A 23,216-nucleotide genomic window follows, 5' to 3' on the forward strand; every position below is an offset into this window, starting at 1 on the left:
CATGAGCTGGCAAGTACTGGAGTCATTATGGTTAGCATGGCCAACTCGGAATCTGCAATTTGCAGGTCCGAGTCTTGCCGCTGCCATTTGTAACTGAATGGTGTCCGTGGGTAAGATTTGAACCACAATTGTGGCTCAGTCAATCCAGCTTTATGGGACCTGGTAGGATAGAGGTTGCAATGAGAAGGACCTTATCCCATGTGTACCCGAGTCAACCCAGCTGTATAATTGGGGACCTGGTAGGATAGAGGTTGTTATGTAAATCCTTTTACTCCATGAAATCTCATTTTACTGTTCTGTTGTCTTCAAGGATAATAAAAGACTCTTTGGAACCTATTTTCGTGTTGGTTTCTATGGCAACATGTTTGGGGACATAGACGGACAAGAGTATGTGTACAAGGAGCCTTCAATAACCAAGTTACCAGAGATAGCCCATAGATTAGAGGTAAAGTGCATCTACAATACTAATATGTTTTTCTTTGTTTTTTCATTCACATGTATCAAACACAGTGTACTGTAGTGTGTGTGTGTGTGTATGGGGGGGGGGGGGGGTTCAGTTGTTGTGAATTACCTGTCTACTAGTTATCAATGGTACTATGACTGAATGGTTCCAGATTAGGTACTAGGGCTGTGAATATTATAACCCATAACACCAATTTGAAAGTAAAGCATTTTCTGTATGTACCACAATCGTTTCTAGCATCCATTTCAAGTGCAAAAGGACACTGTTTCATTTGCTAATTGACCACATTAGAAAGGTCACATGCTGGGATTGTAAATAAACCAATTGAAACAGTATACTTTTACACTTGATATGAATGCTATAAACGAGTGTAGCACATAGAGAAAGTGCTTTACTTCAGTGTTACTCGTTGTAATATGAATGCTGTAAACGAGTGTAGCACATAGAGAAAGTGCTTTACTTCAGTGTTACTAGTTGTATTCATACTACAGTGTTGTCTGTTGTCTGTGTTTTGCAGTCATTCTACAACGAGAGATTTGGTGGTGTAGTTGAAGTGATCAAAGACTCAAATCGTGTGGACAGAGATAAACTAGCACCAAACAAAGCCTACATACAAATCACCTATGTGGAGCCATACTATAATTTCTATGAAATTCTCAAAAGGAAGACCTTCTTTGAAAGGAACCATAATATACGTGAGTATAACAAATCATCACAGATGTAAGAATGCGCATTTCCAAAAAAACACTGTATCCAATATTTCCTTTTGTTCACAATGTAAAACCATATTGTTATTTCCTTTTATGAAGTTAAGATGAAATTGTAGGTATCTTTTGCAAAGAAACAGAAAATAATTTATTTCCCAAAAAAATTTAATGGAATTTTTTTTTTAAATTTAAAACACACTTTTGTAGAGACAAATGAACATTTCTACTCACATAGTCAAAAAATTTCTTGGAAGCAAATCCAAAATTTTCACTGACAGGGGCTATTATTACATGGAAGCTCATTTCACATGCTTCTTCCAAGACATTAAAGTCAAGGTTATGATGTGTCATAAATTCATTCATCATGGCCATATTTTACAGAAATCTTATCAATAGTTCTTTCATTGTATATTGCAGGTCGTTTCATGTATGCTACACCTTTCACTAAGGATGGTCGTGCTCATGGTGATTTACAAGACCAGTACAAACGCAAGACAATTCTCACCACTGCCAATGCATTTCCATATGTGAAAACAAGAGTCTCAGTTATATCTAGAGAAGAGGTAAAAATGAGTTGATAAAATTACTTTGAGTCCATGATAGTAATGAAAAGTTGTATGTGAAGCTATCTAAGATGTCGTACCCAGGCAGTGTTTATTGACATGTATTGTGTTGTGTTGTGTTGTGTTGTGTTGTGCTGTACTGTGTTGTGCTGTGTTGTGCTGTGTTGTGTTGTGTTGTGCTGCACTGTGTTGTTGTGCTTTATTGTGCTTTGCTGTGCTGTGCTGTGTTGTGTTGTGCTGTGTTGTGTTGTGTTGTGCTGCACTGTGTTGTTGTGCTTTATTGTGCTTTGCTGTACTGTGTTGTGCTGTGTTGTGCTGTGTTGTGTTGTGTTGTGCTGCACTGTGTTGTTGTGCTTTATTGTGCTTTGCTGTGCTGTGCTGTGTTGTGTTGTGTTGTGCTGTGCTGTGCTGTGCTGTTGTGCTGTGTTGTGCTGTGTTGTGCTGTGCTGTGTTGTGTTGTGTTGTGTTGTTTTGCATTGTTTTATGTTGTGTTTGTTTTGTGTATTTCTTTATTTTCAGCAATGTATGAATATTAAACATACATTTTCAGACACTACAAGTACCATAGTGAACAATATGACAATGAGACATGTACTTGCATGCATTGTAAAAAAATTTGTGACTCCAGCCGACATTGTGTTTCAAGTTCAACTGTCTTCAGTCATAACTTTCAGGCTCATACACCTAACATGATGACTATACTTTCAGATTGAGTTGACACCTGTAGAAGTAGCCATTGAAGACATTCAGAAGAAAACACGTGAATTACAAGATGCTACCAATCAGAACCCAGCTGACTCCAAAATGTTACAAATGGTTCTCCAAGGCTGTATTGGAACAACAGTCAACCAGGTATAAACAAAAAAAATTCCCATTAGAAATAAAAACTTATCTTCAAGTTGACTCTTTCAAAATAAGTTCATTAACCTCTGCCGAACTTATGTTACTATATTTAGCATTTTAAAGGAGCATACATGTAAGCTTAGGTTATACATGTTTAAAAGGGAACACCACTCCAGGAAGAGTCATTTCATGATTGCACATCACCCACAGATTACTTGCAATTTCAGAGGAGCATCAAGTTGATCTGTGCCTTTATATAGGGTATATTTGCGATGGACCGTTGCATCATTTGAGTCAGGAGAAATAATGTATTCATGGTTGAACAATGAACATTACACTAAACTTATGTGACCAATGTCATAGCTGCTACTCACATTTTAACATGACCATTTTAGTAATAGTCTTAGACTTTAACAAGGCCTGACCCCACCTAGATTTTCACTGCCAACCCTAAACTTTTTTTAAATGTATTCGAGAAAAAGATAATACGATCGCAAAAGTTGTGAAGTCTCGCAAGAAATAGTGGATGCGGAAACTGACATCAACTTAAAAAGACAAAATAAAACTGTTCTTCCAAACTGTAATGGCTGTACATCTGATAGGAAGAAATAAATAATACAGAGACCATTTGGAAAACAATGGAAAACCTGAACTAGACACTCACACAGAAAAAAATATATAATAAAATAAAATAGAATATCTACCTACCCGACCTATTCTAAAATTGAGTGTAATCAAAACCACACAATTTTTTGTATTAGGCCTAAGATACAGATATTCATGCCACGTTCAGTCAGCACTCATTAAGAAATTATTAAGAAGCCTGATAGAGCTGAATAACACGACATATCTTACAGTCTATTTTAGTAATTGATTTTTAGCATTCTTAAATTATACTGTTCATTTTATTTTCACTCACATTTTTTTTCTCTTCTGATATTAGTAATTTTTACTGTACTCTTTTTTTTACATAAGTTTTATGATTGTGTTGTACAGCATCTTTAGATGTCTTTTTACATGGAAAGCATTTTTTAAGAAATAAATATTATTATTAGAATATTTTAATAAAAAGCAGATAAAATTGATTTTTATTCACTGAATTCATACATTGGATCCATTTTGCTATTCATGTTACAGGGGCCATTGGAGGTAGCAGTAGTATTTCTCACCGACTTTCAACAAACAAGCAAATCTGTTGACAAACATCACAACAAACTGAGGTTATGCTTCAAGGAATTCGCCAACAAGTAAGTAGAAATATAGGTCACATGCTTAGGGCAATGGTAAGCTCACAAGTTGGTTGGTTGGTTGATTGGTTGGTTGGTTGGTTGGTTGGTGGGTAGGTTGGTTGGTTGGTTGATGATTTGGCTGGCTTATTTATTTGTTTATGTGTCCTGTTCAGAAGTACATACAATACAAATCACCAAAAATAAAAAAGTACTAAAATTTCTTCATTCAGCTCTACAGGATCAAGATGTAATATACACATAGTTTGCAATGATTTTTAATAAAATATTATAATTACATTTTATATTTACAAAGTGTTTTCAAGGGAATGCCTCTGAAGTTAAATTTGCTGTGTAAAGTGAGAACTTTGTGAAGTGAAGCATCACAAAAATATTGTACATTTGTCATCACGATCAGTTTGTGTTTCCTTTAAGAGGAACACCTGTAGGATATAAAGACATTTTCATAAACTTTGGGATGCTAGAAAGTAATTTCATTATTAGGCCATTAAGGGGGTGCCTACGATGACAAATCTGTCAGTCTCAAACCAACATTATTATTTTTTTTTAAAACTAGATGCGATGATGCCCTGCGTAAGAACAAGAGTCTGATTGGTCAAGACCAAAGGGAGTATCAACGTGAACTTGAACGAAATTACAACTACTTCATGGACCGTCTGTCACCACTGATCAGCAGAACGGGTGGTACCATTAAGCGAAACCCCCGTCGAGAAACTCGTATCAGCAGTTCAGGATCGGGTAGTCGTAAGGCTAAAACAGCCACCACGTAGAGTCAACTGAATGCAAAGATTCTATACTGACATTGGTAGCTATAGATTTTAGAGTCATGAACTTGAAGTAAAACCACTACATAGACAAAGCTGAGCAGAAAACTTACAGTGGTGATTTTGAATTTGACATCCATGCTGTTAAAAACTGCAGTACTATATATACCGAGCTGAACCTCTGGAAAGTTGAGGGCATACATTACAACCCATAGCACTGAACTAAAGCGTTTCCACTGTGTGCCACAATTAATATGAATAAAATCAAAGCTGTGACAGCTATCATTCACTACATGTGATCTATCTAATGTTGGTTAGCTAAAAACACTGTTTGCAAATTGACTACTGTTACATTAGAAAGGCCACATGCTAGGTTTATAATATAAAGCAATTGAAAGAGTATACTTTTACACTTGATATGAATGCTATAAATGAGTGTAACAAATACAGAAAGTGCTTTACTTCAGTGTTAAGGGTTATAATAGTTGTAGATTTCACAGCTGGACACTGCCATTACCATACATACATACACATAGATTGATTGCATAGAAAGACGAGGTAGTTATTAAGTAGTTCAGGAGTTCACAGTGATTTAAATAATACCCGCCTATGTAGATTTGAATGCATTGAGAGATAAGATACCCATAGTAATGTTAGATTTTAGCACAACTGAATTATTTATAACGACCCATTATACTTCTTCAGTTGCCTGGGGAACATACAGTAAACATGTGCTTGTACCACCCACTATAGGTAAAGCAACTCCAGGAACCCTGTAGATTTAACAATAGCTGATCAAAGATTGATAGTCAAATGATGCCTCCATGTAGAACTTTTCCTGGCTGCCATTTATGTTGCCAACACTATACTTACGACAGTAACAATTGAGGTTTTGACTTACTATAAGGTACAAAAAAAATGTAGACGCAAACAAAAACTTATTTTTGCAATATTTTGATCTAAGGTATTGACTGGATGTTGGTTTAATTGTATACTCACAGCAGAGTGATGTTTCTGATGACTTCAATGATTTTAGGGACTTCCTGTGTTTACACTTTCTAGACCATACAATGATTTTATCCACAAAAAATTTTAAGGCACTGCTATCACTTATTTGCATTGAGCAATAATAGTTTTTAGTTTGTGTCTATCTTTGTAAGCCAACACCTCAATTGCCATTGTTATGTCCTCACATATATCATGTCCATGGATAGAAATACAAGGACTTAGATGATCATTTGCCAGTCATGTAAAGGGCTAATTTTCAATCCCAAGTCAGTGTATTGACACTTCTCAATGTGTGTCAAGCCAATATTTTCACGAATACAGTCCCCGAACTAATTTAAAATATACAGTAACAGATTTCTTTCCTGTATATTCATAATACCGTAGCCCAACATTAGGTATCTCCTAATCTCCAAAGTCTGTAATATACTCTGACTTTAAAATGGCAGTTTAGTAGGAACTTTAAGTGCCTGTTACATGGTCAAAGTCATCTAGCATAATGAGCCTCATCTTAATCTGACCCCCGTTTTATATGCAGAATAAGCAAAAACTGATGCTATTACATTTCACAGGGATGGGGGAGGGGCTTATTTGAGATGCATTCAGTTATTCTACCCAATTTGTTATTATTTATTTTCAATTTGAATATTATTTATATTACAAGTGTTTGTTTTGTTTTTTTTTGACCATTTTGACTTTATAGTACAAGAAAACACTGTAAAACAGTGATCATTTCAAAGAAAAGAAATAAAGAAATACATAACTTTGAAGTATTTTGTGAACTTTCCTCAATTCACATACTCGGCATGCATTTATATAAAAGTTGAAGATACGTTTTGTTTCGTTTTGAAGAAACTTGACAATTTACTTTTCTTTCTACTTTGGTAGCTTTTCTAAACCAAAATGTACATAAATTAGAGTAGGTTTTATCAATTTGTAAAAAAAATTGTGCATATTATTGGCTTTGCATGAAAACTGGCGTCAATAGAAAGTCTTTGCTGTTTAGGAAATACACCATGTTAGTTATTTATTACAAATTGGGGTCTCTGTCTTCTATGAAGACTTATTTCCTGTGTATTCTATATGGTTTACTGATACAACTATAGAATGAATAGCGTTGACTTTACTTGCATGATGTGTACTAAGGAATGATCCATACACAGATACAACTATAGAATGAATAGCGTTGACTTTACTTGCATGATGTGTACTAAGGAATGATCCATACACAGATACAACCGTAGAATGAATAGCGTTGAATTTCCTTGTATGGCATGTACTAAGGAAAGATTCCATGCAAAGATAACATTCGATAAATTAAATGAGATATCGGTTATACAAAAAGAGCAGGTAATACCTCCGATGTAGATTATTACAACAAACTGATAAAAAGCTGACCATGTATTCTATTCTGTGTATTTTATATTGTGAAAAATGTCTTTGACAGACTATTTATCGATGAAATGTTGTCCTTTTAATCTTCCATTCCCAGAGAAAGCTTAACACAATTAAGTGTCATTTGCATAAAATAAAAGTGTGGAATAAAAAGTTAATGTTTATTTTTTATTTGATCGTAACATTCTTTCTTAGCTCCATATCAATTAATTAACCAATTTAATATGAAATTTAGCAGTGCGACAATTTATAAGCTTGCCGTACTCGGGTCATTAGAATGAAGAGAAAAGAGCAGGTGCCCTTTTCTTCTATTCTCGTCATTGCCCTTCATAACCTAGTTCTTAGGGAGCCTTCAGTATTTACAGGGGGAGGGCCGGAGGAAATCACACATGGTCTATTAAGTAAAACATGACCCCCCCCCCCCCATTTGTAAAAAGTTGCCTTCCCCTTTGTCCCATTTTGTAAAACATGACCCTCCCCATGACAATTGCATATACTGAACGTTAATCAATATTCCCATTATATGTACATGCACCAATAACATGGTATGCATGACCGCCTGTCTACCCTGTTGAGGTATACTTGTTGGTATAATGCAATATCGTAAGCTACAGAAAGAAAAAAAAAAACAGATACAAAGTTGTGGTTATATTTTGTTTCAGTTCCAGTAGGTTTAATACTGTGCACAACTGTATTTTCAAGGTGTCGATCGAGTTGCGTTGCCGTATGTATCTCCATCTTTAATAAAATAAGAACTATGTCTGATTCTAACATTTGGAGAAGTACATCGTCGCAAACTATGGTCTGTTTTACGGCACTGTTCATAACGCGCCGTACCATCCCAGTGACGTTTCGCAGTAAGGTGAAAGAAATAATAGCTCTGGTTTGCGAGAATGTATACAAGCCCCGGTCTTGTGGACACATGTACATAGTATGTAACATACATTGTACATGTATAGTTTATGCTAGCTCTGTATCTATATACGTGACGAGGTTCGGCACGTCTTCCCTCTCCTAGCTAGCTCTGGATGTATACACTACCACTATGAGGTTCGACACGGAGAGGGAAGACGTAAAAAATAAATATTGAGTGCTCATCTCACTTTTACATCTCAAAACACACAAAACAAATTGACAATCTTTGAATATTCAATTTGGTCAAAAAACTACGAATTGTAAAATGTGACCCTCCCCCAAACATTATAATGCAAAATATGACCCTTCCCCAAGAACAGGTTTGTAAAATGTGACCCCCCCCCCCCCGATTCCTCCGACCCTCCCCCTGTAAATAGTGAGGGCTCCCTTATTTTTGCTATTTTGCGCCACCAACGATAAGGTATTACTGACACATTCTTTCGTTTGGCTGCGCGAACTGCTCCACTGCACCGTAATCATATACCGTGGTATTAATTACACACATGCACATTCGATATTCGCAGTACAGATCAGCAGCTGATCGAGAGCGAGATCTAATTCACGGTATAAACCAACGAGACAACGTTGTGGTACTGCTGGAGAGGTAACGTCTTTACACTGTATACAATCTCGATTCGTGACGAAATATATATCTCATGAATATTAATCACATCTGTCTCCGTAGTACATCAGTACATGTACAAAAAGATCACAAACTCTTTAGTGTTGTCCGAAATATGCGACATCTTCATCACTAAACCTCTGTGCTGTGTCGGAAAATCGTCAAGTAGTCATCACACAGAAGCACACCCATTTAAATCCACCAAGTTCCTGAACGACACATCGCCTCATATTTTAATTCATTTGGTTACCAACGCAACGGAGATGAAAGTCGTCTGACAATGTCGCTTGTGATGACATTATTACGTACGTTGAACTGACCATGGAAGTGTTACGCTGAGTCAATCTAAAAGCGCCAGTTTATCCAAACCTTGAACTGTGTATGTAAATCACGTCATAACGTTACCCGCTATGTCTGTGAACAACAACAGTGATGAGGCTTGTATCGTACCCGTGAATATGATGATAATGATGTCGGGCGAGGTCTTCGATAGAACCGACGACGACATTTTGTGAACATCATCACCGAGCAATGGAGTTTACATACTCCCAAGTGGCAGAACGGCAAGGTAAATTGAAGTTGAACTGTGTAGTTTTACCCAGTGTTTGTTTATTAGAAACAAGGTTCTTAATAGTCACGGTAGAGACACGATTATAAGGATATGTACGATCGTTGTTGGGGGAATGCGTACTTTTACTGATACTGCTCCCAACGTGTCTGGTGTTTTCCTTCCTAGACGTGACGGATAACATAATATGCCTTGGCCTTATATTGTAGAAGGCATCAACACCTATATTTTGGATCAATATTTGAAGAAAATTGATGTGTGTACTTTAATTAAGACAGGGGATAACCAGGTCAGGGCAGTATTAATTAGTGTGAAATTAAGTGTCAGAATCAGTAATTAACTGAATTGGATTATGTAATTGTCATCCCAAAAAAATTTAACTGTTGAGTAAGGCTTTAATCTCCAACTTGTAAAAACAGGAAGTTGTACAATTTATGTAATGTATGTCATTAGATAGATCGACACACATCTATACATACACACAGACACAGACACAGACATACAGACAGACAGACAGTCAGACACACACACACATACACACATACATACATACATACATACATACATACATACATACATACATACATATATACATACATACATACATACATACATACATACATACATACATACATACACACATATACAAACACAAAGAGAGAGACTCTGAGGGGATAAATAGATAAATATAGTAGATAAATAGAGAGATAAAAGAATAGATGGACACATAGACTACAAGCTTTCGGGTTTGAAAACTGCACTCAGTTGTTAGTCAGGAAAAGTTCGTTAACATAGAAAAATTGAGATCTCATTCAGATTCTCAGTAAAATGACCAATTAGTAAAAATGCTGTTCTTTCCATAATATACATAAAAGATCAGCATGTGATAATTACTAATTTCTGTTTTCTGTTCATAAATTTAATTTTTTTCATTTGATTCGCAAAAGTTATGATAACATTGCAATATTTGTGTTAGTGAGCATTAAAGATATTGAGCATACATTAGTGTTGTTAAAGTTGCACTAACTGCAACTGTGTTATTTTTTTTCATCAAATAATCAAATATATATATTCTCTACAAACGGTCTGTTATTTACAAAAAGACATTGTATCTGTTAACTAGTTGTCAATAATATCCGTAGGTAATGTATCGACAAGTTTAAATCTTGGGCTAAAGCTTGTTTTGAATCTGTCGCCATCTTGAAACTGTATTAGATTGTAACTGTAGTATCGTTTGTTGATTAGACAACCACAATCTATTCACTGAAAAGTGTTAAAATACCAATAAGTAGACACGGTACATAATCAGTGGTCTATCTTATCCATGAGTATGGCAATAAGGAGTTAAAATCATTCTTACCGTTGAGGGCGCTGATTTTTAGGTATGGACCCAAAAATAAATTTGATTTACAAAAAATATGTTCACCTATAGGTGATTAAATACTATTCAGGGTGTTCAATATTATGAGTAAGTTATTGTACAGTATCTAACAAAATATTTTCAAAAAATATGTTCAGTTGCAGCCAGGGCAGCTTTAAAGTTTAAAGCATAATAATATTGGCGAAGTAAAGAATTTATTAATAACCAAATGTTGATGTCAATATTTAACTGGCACAAGCTGAGTTTATAAGCTTTTTTTCATACTCAAGTGAAAATACTTATTAAACAAAACCACATTCTAGTATATTGTTAATGTTGATGCATGTCTTAATTCTATAACTTTATGATTGTCTTCCGGCATGGTTAGAACAGTTGGTTACGTAGTAAGAAGTTCCTGAACATTTTTATATATGTATGATAAATGACATCACTGGATCGTTTGTAGGTTATATCTTCATACCAGGTTTGAGTTCAGTTAATTTTGAGTGCTGTGATTAAGTGTGCTTCAGTAAGTACAATATTACGAGTACCTTTTAAATATGCAGAAACAAAACTGCGACCAAATACGTATAAACTCAGCTTGTACCCCTTTAATTGCCATTTAGAGACTGATATGGTTGAATAGTTGAATTAATTTTTTATGTGACATCCAGTTAATAATTTAACAGTACTAATATTATTGCATAGAGATTTGATATTAGGATTATTAAATTTCCAATTCAATAAACTAAACAATTAGGCCTATGTAGACTGTTGAAGTTTCCTTTAGTTGATTTTGGTTATATTTCCATGCCACATTCGCTGAGACTTCCTCAGATGCTTCTGTTTTCAAACCTGAAATTAAATTATGATATGTCATAACAATACATGCAATAGCTTTTTACCTCATGCTAGAGTGTCAAAATAGAACAAGGTTGACTTATTCTCTGTACCTGCAATAGCTTTTTACCTCATACTAGAGGGTCAAAATAGAACAGTCTATTTACTTCACTATGAGTTTTCTTTACTGCTCTTCAATATAAAAAGTGAAATTTAAAGTGTTAATTAGGATTTAAAAATTGTGTGGTTCCGATTACGCTCAGTTTTAGAATAGACGGGGTAGGTAGATATTTTTTATTTCAAAATTATTTTTTTTCATGCGCAAGTGTCTAGTTCAAGTAGTTATGTTTTCTGTTGTTTTCCATATGGTCAGTGTTATTGGTTTCTTCCCATTAGATGTACAGCCATTGGAAGAACAGTTTTATATTTTCATTTTAAGTTGTTGATTGTTTCCACGTCCACTATTTCTCGCAAGACTTCTAAATTTTTGCAATTTTATTTCTATTTTTCCTGAATACGTACAAAAAAGTTAAGGGTTAGCAGTGAAAAACTAGGTGGGGTCGGATCGAATAACCAGAACCAAACAATTTCTTTTTAGGCCTTTTGCAAGAAGTAATCTCCCATGAAATGTTTGAGCTATTACTTTCATCGTTTTCCTAGGGGCATTTTTTAATAAATTTAGATTTTATATTCATATATCTAAAAACAAACTTTCATAGTGACTCCAAATTTTTAATTCATATTTTTCAATTCTGAGTAGATCCAGGTTTATTTCACACAAAAACATGACTGAACTCCTACCACAGCAAATTATTAGAGCATCACTCCTTGATTTGAAATGTTTTAATTGCTTTTTAGAATTTATTTTGTGATCGCTAACTTTTTAGTATTTATTTTGTGATCACTAACTTTTTAGTACTTATTTTGACATCTTTAACTTTTTTGTATTTATTTTGTGATCACTAACTTTTTAGTATTTATTTTGTGATCACTAACTTTTTAGTATTTATTTTGTGATCACTAACTTTTTAGTATTTATTTTGTGATCGCTAAGCTTTTAGTATTTACTTTGTCATCACTAAATTTTTAGTATCACTAACTTTTTAATATTTATTGTGTGATCGCTAACTTTTTAGTATCGCTATAACTTTTTTAGTATTTATTTTGTCAGATGATGGCGATGAAAGCAGTGACAATGATGATTGGTTTTTGATCGCACATCAATCAGCTGGTGTGGGAGACATTCCTAGTTTGATGGAAGCAATTAAACATGATCCCAGTGTTTTGGAATATCAAGATAATGAAGGTACGTTATGTTGTTCTCAAGATATTTAACAGAAAAATTTTACATTCTCAAAACATCCAATAAATGAAACATATAATTTTGGACCCATAGTAATTTCATGAAGATAAAATCATGTAGTGGAGGTTTCTATTAAAAAATTTATAATTATACCATTTCCTGGTTACTGAGGTTCTTGCCCGGGGGGCTACTCCCCTTATTTGAGTATACGTACATGTGTCGTCCTTTGGGGTGCGTTTTCTAGCCCTTTGGTCTGAAATAGGGTCCACTTTGCATTATTTTCGATTTTCCTCAGTCTAAAATGGGGTCCATTGTCCTTTACCAAATCATAACTACCAATTAACTGCCCCAAAATGTTGCCTCCTAAGGAAAATGTATTTTGGTCTAAACTTTCAAAACCTGTAATGGTCTAAAATGGGGTATTGATTTATTGGTCAACATGAGTCTAAAATGGGGCCTGGGGTTTCCAGTACTGGCCACACACCCCTACCAAAGCTGACCACTGGTAACCCCCCCCCCCCCCCCCTCTCCCCTGGAGTTCTTGCCACCCCAAATTTCACAAAAGTGAGGGCTAAAATCTTTGCCATAGTTGCTGTTGCTGATCATATCATGAAACCATGGATAAATCAAGGCTGTATCACATGATAGACTGCTTTGATTGTGAATTGGTACCCTGGTAGTCACTATATACTAGGCAAAATAGTAGAGTGGGAACAGTATGGAAGATGAGCAGTTACTTTGTGTCTCTTTAGCCTTATGCTAATTCTAATAGGCCATTTCAGACTGCAAACAGGAAATTGAGAATTAACAGTGCCCTCGCTCAAATTGGGGTATCATCACCTCATACGGTACTCTTTCTTAAGAGCTTTGTCCCTTGGTATTCTGTAGAAGTGTACATCAGGGATATTTTTCGTATTACAGACATTTAGGAAAGCATCAGTACTCTATGATTAACCAAGTAACTTATACCATGTATACCACCAAGGTACGCACAGACAGGAAGTAGAGTGCCACCATGGCATATTTTGCAAAGGCCTATTTGGCTCTAATTTGTTACCTGAAAATGGACTGTGAACAGACTGACCAAACCATGAATATTTTTAGTGTTTCTGACATAACTGAAATATGACATATTGACTGTGGAGTCAGGTATAGTTCTCTGCTCTCCGCATAATTCAGATACGTGCATCATGTATTAGTACAACATTCAAATGCTTAAAGTATAATTTATATACTTAGTATTCTTTATTGATAGGTATGACACCACTAACGCATGCTGTAGCTGGCCGTCAACTGGAAACTATGAAATTATTGGTGAAAATGGGTGCCTCTATCAACATGATGGACTCACAAGGCAGAACACCACTCTCTGTGGCAGCATATCAGGTTACGATGTTACTTAATTGTACTAGAGACATTTCTTAACTAATCCTGTGGTCATTGTTCTGATATAGAACATAAACAAAATAAAGAAAGAATTTCCTTAAAATAATTAGCTCTTATCGTGTAATAATTATAATAATAATAACAGTTTTTGTGTACCACTTTTCAAAGTTATAGTCAAAGAACTTTACAATTGTTACCTTTGGCATGGACCTATAGTGGCACAATATACATTTATACTTCCTCAACTCCCTGGGAAGCATACAATCCATTGCAGCCTCTGTAAGCACATGGGATTAAAGTATTCACATAATTAGCCTGTATCCTATCAGGTCCCCATTTATTATACAGCTGGTTTGACTGGGACACAATCGTGGTTCTAATCTTGTTCAAACACCATCCTGAGATAAATGGTAGTGGTGCTCAGGTGCGATCAAACTGGCAACTTGTTAATTCTTAGCCAGCCATAAACCATTTGTGACTTACCCCTTTCACCACCGATTCCTGCTATTGCAGGAACGCGCAAGTGCTAATCATGATGCCACAAATGTGTAGGAAAAAATTTCTGTTGTGTTTAGACATGAGAATGGTATAGATTTTTAGTATTAGCACAACTTGACATAACATTGAGTATCTAGAACTCTGTGTGTGTGAAATTGTGTGCATGCTTGCATGTGTGCATGTGCGTGTGTGTGTGTGTGTGTGTGTGTGTGTGTGTGTGTGTGTGTGTGTGTGTGTGTGTGTGTGTGTGTGTGTGTATGTGTGTGTGTGTGTGTTCATGCATGCATGTGTGTGTATGCGTGTGATGTACATGCATGTGTGTGTATTACGAAAATAACCCTTGCCCATCTTCATAAGCTATTACAGTTGCCAGTCACATAGTCATGGACGCTTGCGCTAATCAGATGCTATCAAACTTTATGGTCTGTATTCTGTAGTATAACATAATAATTGAAATATAATGTATATTATTAATGATTTTGATGTAAAGATAAGCAGGAAATTTAATCTATAGCTGAAATTTAAAAGACTGAATCACAAATTTCACTAAATTAATGTATGCAATCAAGAGCATTGTGAAATGTTTATTGATTGTAAATATAACTATTTACATACTGTTTCCATGGTTACATCACAGCGTGTGAAATTTACGTTGATTTGTAGGTCTACTAATATATTTAACACTCCATAGTGAAACAGATTCACATTTGCCAAGTTAGTAATGTTTGACTTCAAGTATCATTAACGTGAGGAATTATCATAAACAAATCTATCATTTTCTCATTTTATATTGATGATGTCATCACTTTGCATTCAAACTTGAAGGCTGCTGACTGATTAACAACAGGATATAAGTACATAATGGGTTTTGATAAATCAATGGCCATACTTGAAAAGCATCCATTAACACAAAACCTTTCTTGCAGTGGACGTGTTTGCTGTGTATGTGAACAGAGGAGGAAGGAAATTATGGTCAAATTGTATAGATTTGCATTAATATACAGCACACCAGAATTTAGGTCGTATTATTTACAATGAAAATCATGAAACCTGAGACACAATGTTGTCAGGCTAAACTAAAATCTTATCGACATTGCTACATTTTATCATCTGGCTCAACAAAAATCTTACTAATATTAATTGCTACATTTTATCATCTGGCTCAACAAAAATCTTACCAACATTGCTACATTTTATCGTCTGGCTCAACAAAAATCTTACTAACATTGCTACATTTTATCATCTGGGACTACAAAAAGTCTAATTAACATTTTATCATCTGCCTTAACAAGAATTGAAGTACTACAATTGTAACATTTTAGTCAATTGACTTTCTTAAAAATATAAGAATGAACATAAATTTGAACTGTCAAAACCATATTACTTAGATTATTTGTTCAGCAGTTGCAATGTGTCTATCCCTGAATTAGTTCAGAACTTTAGGTTTCAAAATAACCTTGTCCATATTTATAGGCATGGATACTAATTATGTCCAATGGAATAGGGACGGCTGCCTACAACTAGTTTGTGAGGGGAAAAATCTGTCATGAAGACTGCCATTTTGAATATTGCATTGTGGGAGTTGTGTCATCCCATTAATGAACATTCTGTCAGATTGCCTGTAACCACAAATGATGAATCTTGGTTATCTTGAATCTTGCAAGATAACTGTCCTTGAAATCACCCCAGATTTAATATGTATTTAGTATTATACTGTGTGGTTATAAATACACTCACCATACATGTATGTCCTACAGGGTTTATATCATGAGCAGTGTAGAATACAGATTAGGTATTGACTCTGACAGTTTCCCAGCATAGGTGAATGTAGACTCAAAATAGTAGATTTGTCTTTGTAAATTCTAGACACGCCAGTGTTAATCATTCGCTCAAGCTCTAATATGCATATAATTAAAGTGGCACAAGCTGAGTTTATAAGTTTCTAATTCTTAATGAGTGAAACCTTAGAATTAAACTGTTCTGACACAATGTTTAATTGATGCATGTTTTCTATATCACTTGCAATTGTCTTCTGGCATTCTCAGAACAGTTCAAGTGATTGCATAGTAGGAATCTCCCTACTTTTTTTATACATTAGAATAAATTGCATCATTTTACTTTTGAAAATACTTCCTTGGTTAAATGATAATTTAATGTCCATACTATTGCCTTAACTATGAAATTACATCTGTGTTGTGTAATTGTCAGAACAGTTGAATGCATAGTAGTCGAGTTCAGAGACAAGTATTAATACTGGTAATAATTGCATCATTGGATATCTCAATATCTGGTTTGAGTTCAGTTAATTATTGTACTTAAAGTGATGGTTAAGTATGCTTTAGTTAGTAGATTACTGCAAGTACCTTTTAATTATGCAGCAAACATTATGCTCAAAAACGTATAAATTCAGTTTGTACCCCTTTAAAGATTTATCATAATCCTTGTAACCTTCCCTCTAACACTAAGGCCAAAAAAAAAAAGTTGCTTGGTTCCAGTTACCCGACCCCCACCTTGTTTTTTCATGCCAACCCTAAACTGTTTTTAACATATTCAAGAAAAAAAATATGAGAATCGCGAAAATTGTGAAGTCTCGCAAGAAATAGTGGATGCGGAAGAGACACCTACTTAAACAGACAATATAAAACTGTTTTTCCAATCTGTAATTGCTGTACATCTGATGAGAAGAAATTTAAACCAGTAACGCAGAGACCATATGGAAAACAATGGAAAACATAACTACCTGAACTAGACACTCAAAAATGAAAAAAAAAAATTGAAAATAAAATAAAAAATCTACCTACCTATTTTAAAATTGAATGTAATCTGAACCACCACACAATTTTTTTACGCCTAATTACAGTGCACAGCCAACAATGAATTTCTCAGACGGTAAAATATAGTTATTTTTTAACTGTAAATTAGGAACGAATGTAATGTTTTGATCCTTCTACTACAGACCTTGATCATGCATTGATTTTAATTATTCAGTATTAAATTGTCTCTCTCCAAAGCTGGCTGAAAAATATGTCTATGAATTGATGGTAGTTGGTATCCTTGGTCCCTGCGCTGTCATGATGGATCTCCTCTGTCTGATGTAGATCTCGGGCTTCCTTTTACTTGATATTTTAACTAGTTGATGGCTAGAACCTTAAGTTACCTTAGGACGCATTTTGGCCAGTCTTGTTGCAGTACGTACGTAGTATCAACCACCATCAATTTTCAGAGTATTACAAGTTTCGGAGAGAGAATATACAATGTATTATAGCTGAATAATGAAACCCATGATTGCATGATCATAAGGTTCGTAGTAGACAGATTGAAACATAATACCGTTCCACAGTAATATTTTGCTGCCAGTGTAATAGCTTAGACTAGTGTAACCATGCTCTCCAAGGAACTTCAATCTAAGGTGGATTTAACTTTTTTTTGGTATTATTTCGTTCCAATTTATGTGACCCCTTACAGCCTGAGGTGATATACCAACTTTGAGTACGACATATGTTATCTTACTAAAATCAGTGTTAGAATTACGTCAACATGTTCTTTAGTATGATTCCGTGGACTAAGAAAAATACTGGCCTGCAGCTGTATTCATAGTCCATGGAATCACACAAGGCCCATTATGACGTAAAACTAACATTGATTTCATGGGATTATATATTTATCACATAAATAAGACAATCCAGATATTTTTAGCTCCACTGACATTAACAGCTGAACGCCGAGCTTAAGGGTTTTGGTTGATTCACTATTGTCATATATCTGTTATCTGCTTTTTTTTCTATTTTCATCTTCTCCAAAAGTGGCAGCCAAATGATATAAATGGTATTAATAATGCATGTCCCTCACTCATCAAAAAGTATGTTTCTTATAAGGCCTAAAAAAATTGTGTGGTTCTGATTACACTCAATTTTAGAATAGGTGGGGTAGGTAGATTTTTTATTTTTTTATTTATTTTTTCATGTGTGAGTGTCTAGTTCAGGTAGTTATGTTTTCCATTGTTTTCCATATGTTCTCTGTGTTATTGGTTTCTTCTCATCAGATGTACAGCCATTACAGATTAGAAGAACAGTTTATACTGTCTTTTTAAGTTGATGCCAGTTTCTGCATCCACTATTTCTCGCAAGACTTCACAATTTCCGCAAATTTATTATTTTTTGTTGAATACGTAAAAAAAAGTTTAGGGTCAGCAGTGAAAAACTAGGTGGGGTCAGGTAACCGGAACCAAACAATTTTTTTGTCGAAGCTGAACTTGAAATGCTGACAGGGATTGATAAAGGCCAAATGGACTTTAAAAAAAATGATAGTTGCTATATGCCAGAGATAATGTATACTTTAGTCAAAAGTCTAGCCTTTTTTTTAATGTATGCATGATGGGAAGTTCAAGAAATGCTCAAGCAACCTCTGTTATGACTTTAATTTCTCTAAGAAGTATATAATAATAAAGTTTTCTAAGACTTGCATCTCATAAATGGTAATGTACTATGTGCTTGTTACAGCAGGACCTAGGGTGTTTTTCAAAAATGAAGATGTACTTAGCATACAGAATGAAATGAAAACCTGGATTCTGATCACCAATTTTGACTCTTCGTTCCCCTCATATTTGATGCACTTTTCAATAGTTTTGTATATCTTGGTTACAAGTTATGTAAAGTTCAATTTTCAATTTTTTTTTTTAATTTCATGTTTATATTATTTATAGAATCCTTTTTTTTTCTAATGTTATTACAGGGATGGTATGATGGTGTGGTGTTTTTACTACGCAATGGTGCTAGGCAGCATTTAGCTGACAAAACTGGTCGTCTGCCGTTACATGCAGCTACGTACGATAGCGACACAAGGTAATTGATGAAACCAGATATTGCATTGTACAATAAGGCCAAAAAAAGAGAAGAATTGTTTCTGGTCAGGAAAGTTTGTCTAAAATTATGCAATGACACGTTGTTTTGTTGTTGTTTTTTTGTTTTTTTAATTCTTAACAAACCTGTCACTCATTCGTCTATTTATGGCAGTTACTATTCTTTTTATAGTATTTTAGAGCAAGTGTGTGTGTGGAACAGATGCTTGTTCACGATTGGCTCTGCAGTTGTGTTCACTGAAGTAGAGAGGGTTATTTTTGTGTTGTCCCACAGATCTGCAGACTGCATGGGCTGGAGGACAAACATACACAAAAAAGACTGACGTGGGGGGTATTTAAGTGATGTGCGCGCTGACCAGAAATTGTTTGGTTTTTTTGCCTAATTCATTTAATTCATCACAACCAATGTATGATATTGTTAGGACTACCCCTTATTTTGAATTATTATTGTTTCATCAGTGAAGGTTGAAGTCCAGTTGAAAGATTTTAGGGATCTGGGGGGTGGGGGGGGGGGGTGGGGGGGTGGGGGGTTAATTTTCAAAAGTTTAGTATCGTATTTGTAATGGGGTCAGTTATATGGTTGAACAGTTTTTCCCTTGTAAATTGTAATGCGAGATGTTACTACAGTCAGTGAATGTGTATATACACAGTGTGAGATCGTTTTCTGTTTTTATTTGCTTTGACCATTGAAAAATGGATCAATGTAAGACGTTGCTAAATTTAGAAATTAGTGGAATAAATATGAGAACTGGATGTAATAAGTTAAAAATCATCCTGTGTTGTGATAGTGGAAAAACTTGCATGGCCAGAGGGACCTAAATTATATGATACACTGTAGAAAAGGTGTTGCGTTGGTGTTTCACTCATGGGACGTACATAGTGTTTTTAACACAAAGATAAACACATTTCGACTTCAGACTAACAATAACAGAGACACAACCCACACACAACAGGATCATTTATCCAATCATGATAAGCATTATGTAGTTATATTCTTTTACAGTGCAGTAGAAACAGGCTTTCAGCTGAAAAAATTTCGCAGGGACTTGATGATTTTAATGGCTTCAATTGTTTACTTTTCAACTGATAATCAACATGGTAACTTGACAACGTTTACATCCCCAATATGCCATGGCATCTGTACAGTTGTTCCTCAGTTTTGCATTTGATGTTGTTTCTATGTGCAAAAATGTCATGTGACATGAGTGAAACACCAAGGCAACATGCACTGTGGTTATATTGAGTGTGTAATATTTTATATGTAAAAAGTTAAAGTGTGCTAACTGATAGTACACACTGAGGCACTGTATTCAACAATAGCCTTGTAGCTATCGGATAACTCTTATCAATGAAGTCACCCAAGTAGAAAATACAGACTGTTTCCAAGTCAAAAATACAAACTGTTTCCAAGTAAACCTGGCCAACCCTTATACATGTAGTTTTAAGTTGCCGAACCAGGTTAATCAATTTTTTCATTCAAAACTTTTTAAGGTAAGCATGATGAGTATTTATTTCTGTTTCCATGTAAATTCCATATTTTTAACATTCAAAAAAGGTAAAAAGGTGAGAATTCATTTTTTTTATTTCAGTGTAAATTTCAAAAATTTGTTTACATTCAAAACTTTAAGGGAAATGGTGACAATTTACTTCTATTTCCATGTAAATTTTCTTGTCAAAGTATCGTTGATCAATTTTTTTTAAATCCCATTCCAGAAAAAACAGGTGTTTTTAAAAGTTGAATTTATTATATAGTCTGCATGTTGTGTTTGTCTGCTTAACATATAATTGTCTTCATTTTGTACTTGAGACTTTTTACACCTTATCAAACTATTGTGACCGAGTATCTTGCAATTTCTCAAAAATATAAAAGAAAAGAAAATTTCCGACCTACCCACCCTATTTTCTGACGTCATCTTATCATATCTGAACATTTTTAAAATTATTTTTGCCTTATTCAAAAATTCAGTTATATACAAATGATATTCCATTGCACAATTACAAACATGTCGGTGTTTTTAGGACCCTTTGTTCTATTGTTACGAAAAAATTTATTACATAAAGATAAATTGTATCACATTTAAATTACCACTTTATCAATTCATAAATTATCTATCAATATTTGGCAGAAAATTGCTCTCAGTGAAAAAAAACAATACGGTACATCAATAACTGTCAATCAGTTTTATGGTTTTATATGTTGCAACCGCAATAACTCATTAACTATTCATTACAATTTAAACTGCCAGTAAACTAGCATGGAGTAGTAAAACAGAATTTAGGCGAAATGAAAATAATAGGTGTTTCCAAAAACCCGACTGACACTATTAGGTTAAGCCCCCGACCCTAAACATTTCTTTGCGTGCACAAATGTAAAATGGTAACAATTTTAAATGACTTCTATTTTCATGTACACCTTCATGCCTTTGCCTCATCTGTAGTCATTTTTAAAAAAAATCGTATTCCATAGAGATCTCAAGTCTTCTTAGACGATAACAGTACAGTCTGCATAACGTGTTCATCTACAGTTGTTTTCATTTACTTCTTTTACACCTCATCATCAAATTCTCTCACCTGGACGTATTGTGACCGGCGAGTATCTTATCGTGGGCTCAAAGTAATTTTTATAAATTTAAAATAAAAACAAAAAGAAATTCCGACCTACCTATCATCATGTTATCCAAAACAACAATTTTTTTTTAAATTTTGCCCCTAACAATAAATTGCTGTATTGTTAGAACTGAAAACCCTAGCTTTGTGACGTTATTTTAATTTAGTTCATCACTCACCTGATAATCATTTAATAATTAATGAAGTGTTATTAATAATAACTGTAATTGTATGCACCATATGGTTTTCTTCAAGGACTAAACATGACATGAACGTTTTATTCTAATAATTAATAATTTTCTGGTATGACCATGTTAATACTGTTGCCATGGATACATAGAACATGTTACTATCATCATCATCATCATCATGGTGGCTTCTGAATTATCTCAGAGCTCATAGGGGATGGTCAAAAAGCACCATGCATGAACTGTTGATGGATGATTCTTGTTGTCATGGATAATATAGATACTCATATTTACTATTTATACCATCAGGGCTTCTGAACTCAGAGGGTTAGGGGTGGGGAGGGAGAGGGGGGAAGGGGGAAGGACTGTGCATTGACTGTTGTTGATATGGATACATGCATACATACATACATACATACATACATACATACATACATACATACATACATCCATCCATCCATCCATCCATCCATCCATCCATCCATGCATACATACATACATACATACATCCATCCATCCATCCATCCATCCATCCATACATACATACATACATGCATACATACATACATACATACATACATACATACATACATACATACATACATACATATATTAACAGACACGGACAGACATTTACCAGTAATACTAACAAGGCTTCTGATCTCAAAGGGGGTATAACTATAAGAGGAAGGACCATGAATATTCATGAATTGTTATTGCCATGGATACACTACATACATTTACTTAATAAGTATGTAACCATCAAGGCCTAAGGCTTCTGATCTCAAAGGGGGTACAAGAGGAAGGACAATGAATATTCATGAATCGTCATTGCCATGGATACACTACATACATTTACTAGTATGTAACTATCAGGGCTTCTGAACACAGAGGGGGTATAAAGAAAAAGGATGTCGTAATTAAACAAGCCATTTACCTGTAAAATTGATAACTTGATAAATTATAATGAGATTTCATACAGTGTAGTAGCCATGCATACAAGAATGTAAATTAATTAAAAAGAAGACATTGGTCTGATCTCCCCTTGAGGCATTATAATCATTCTCTTTATGCCAATGACAAA

General features: G+C 34.6%; 2 protein-coding genes across 3 annotated transcripts in view; both read left to right on the plus strand.

Annotated features, from left to right (window-relative positions):
* The window catches only part of LOC144446794 (dedicator of cytokinesis protein 7-like), a 35,610-nt gene extending 28,483 nt beyond the window's left edge, over positions 1–7,127 (plus strand). For both annotated transcript variants that reach the window (XM_078136629.1, XM_078136630.1), the window contains exons 36-41: positions 311–445; positions 981–1,158; positions 1,588–1,733; positions 2,442–2,585; positions 3,714–3,823; positions 4,380–7,127. In XM_078136629.1, the coding sequence (XP_077992755.1) occupies positions 311–445; positions 981–1,158; positions 1,588–1,733; positions 2,442–2,585; positions 3,714–3,823; positions 4,380–4,593 (927 nt within the window). In that variant the 3' untranslated portion in view covers positions 4,594–7,127. The remainder of the gene's footprint in view (positions 1–310; positions 446–980; positions 1,159–1,587; positions 1,734–2,441; positions 2,586–3,713; positions 3,824–4,379) is intronic.
* A 1,854-nt stretch (positions 7,128–8,981) lies between these two features.
* LOC144446931 (uncharacterized) overlaps positions 8,982–23,216 on the plus strand; it is a 30,321-nt gene continuing 16,086 nt past the window's right edge. The window contains exons 1-4 of the mRNA XM_078136777.1: positions 8,982–9,092; positions 12,464–12,598; positions 13,851–13,981; positions 19,211–19,320. Coding sequence (XP_077992903.1) covers positions 9,056–9,092; positions 12,464–12,598; positions 13,851–13,981; positions 19,211–19,320 — 413 coding nt within the window. The 5' untranslated portion in view covers positions 8,982–9,055. The remainder of the gene's footprint in view (positions 9,093–12,463; positions 12,599–13,850; positions 13,982–19,210; positions 19,321–23,216) is intronic.

Source organism: Glandiceps talaboti, chromosome 15 (genome assembly GCF_964340395.1).
Source record: "Glandiceps talaboti chromosome 15, keGlaTala1.1, whole genome shotgun sequence".
Lineage (NCBI taxonomy): Eukaryota > Metazoa > Hemichordata > Enteropneusta > Spengelidae > Glandiceps > Glandiceps talaboti.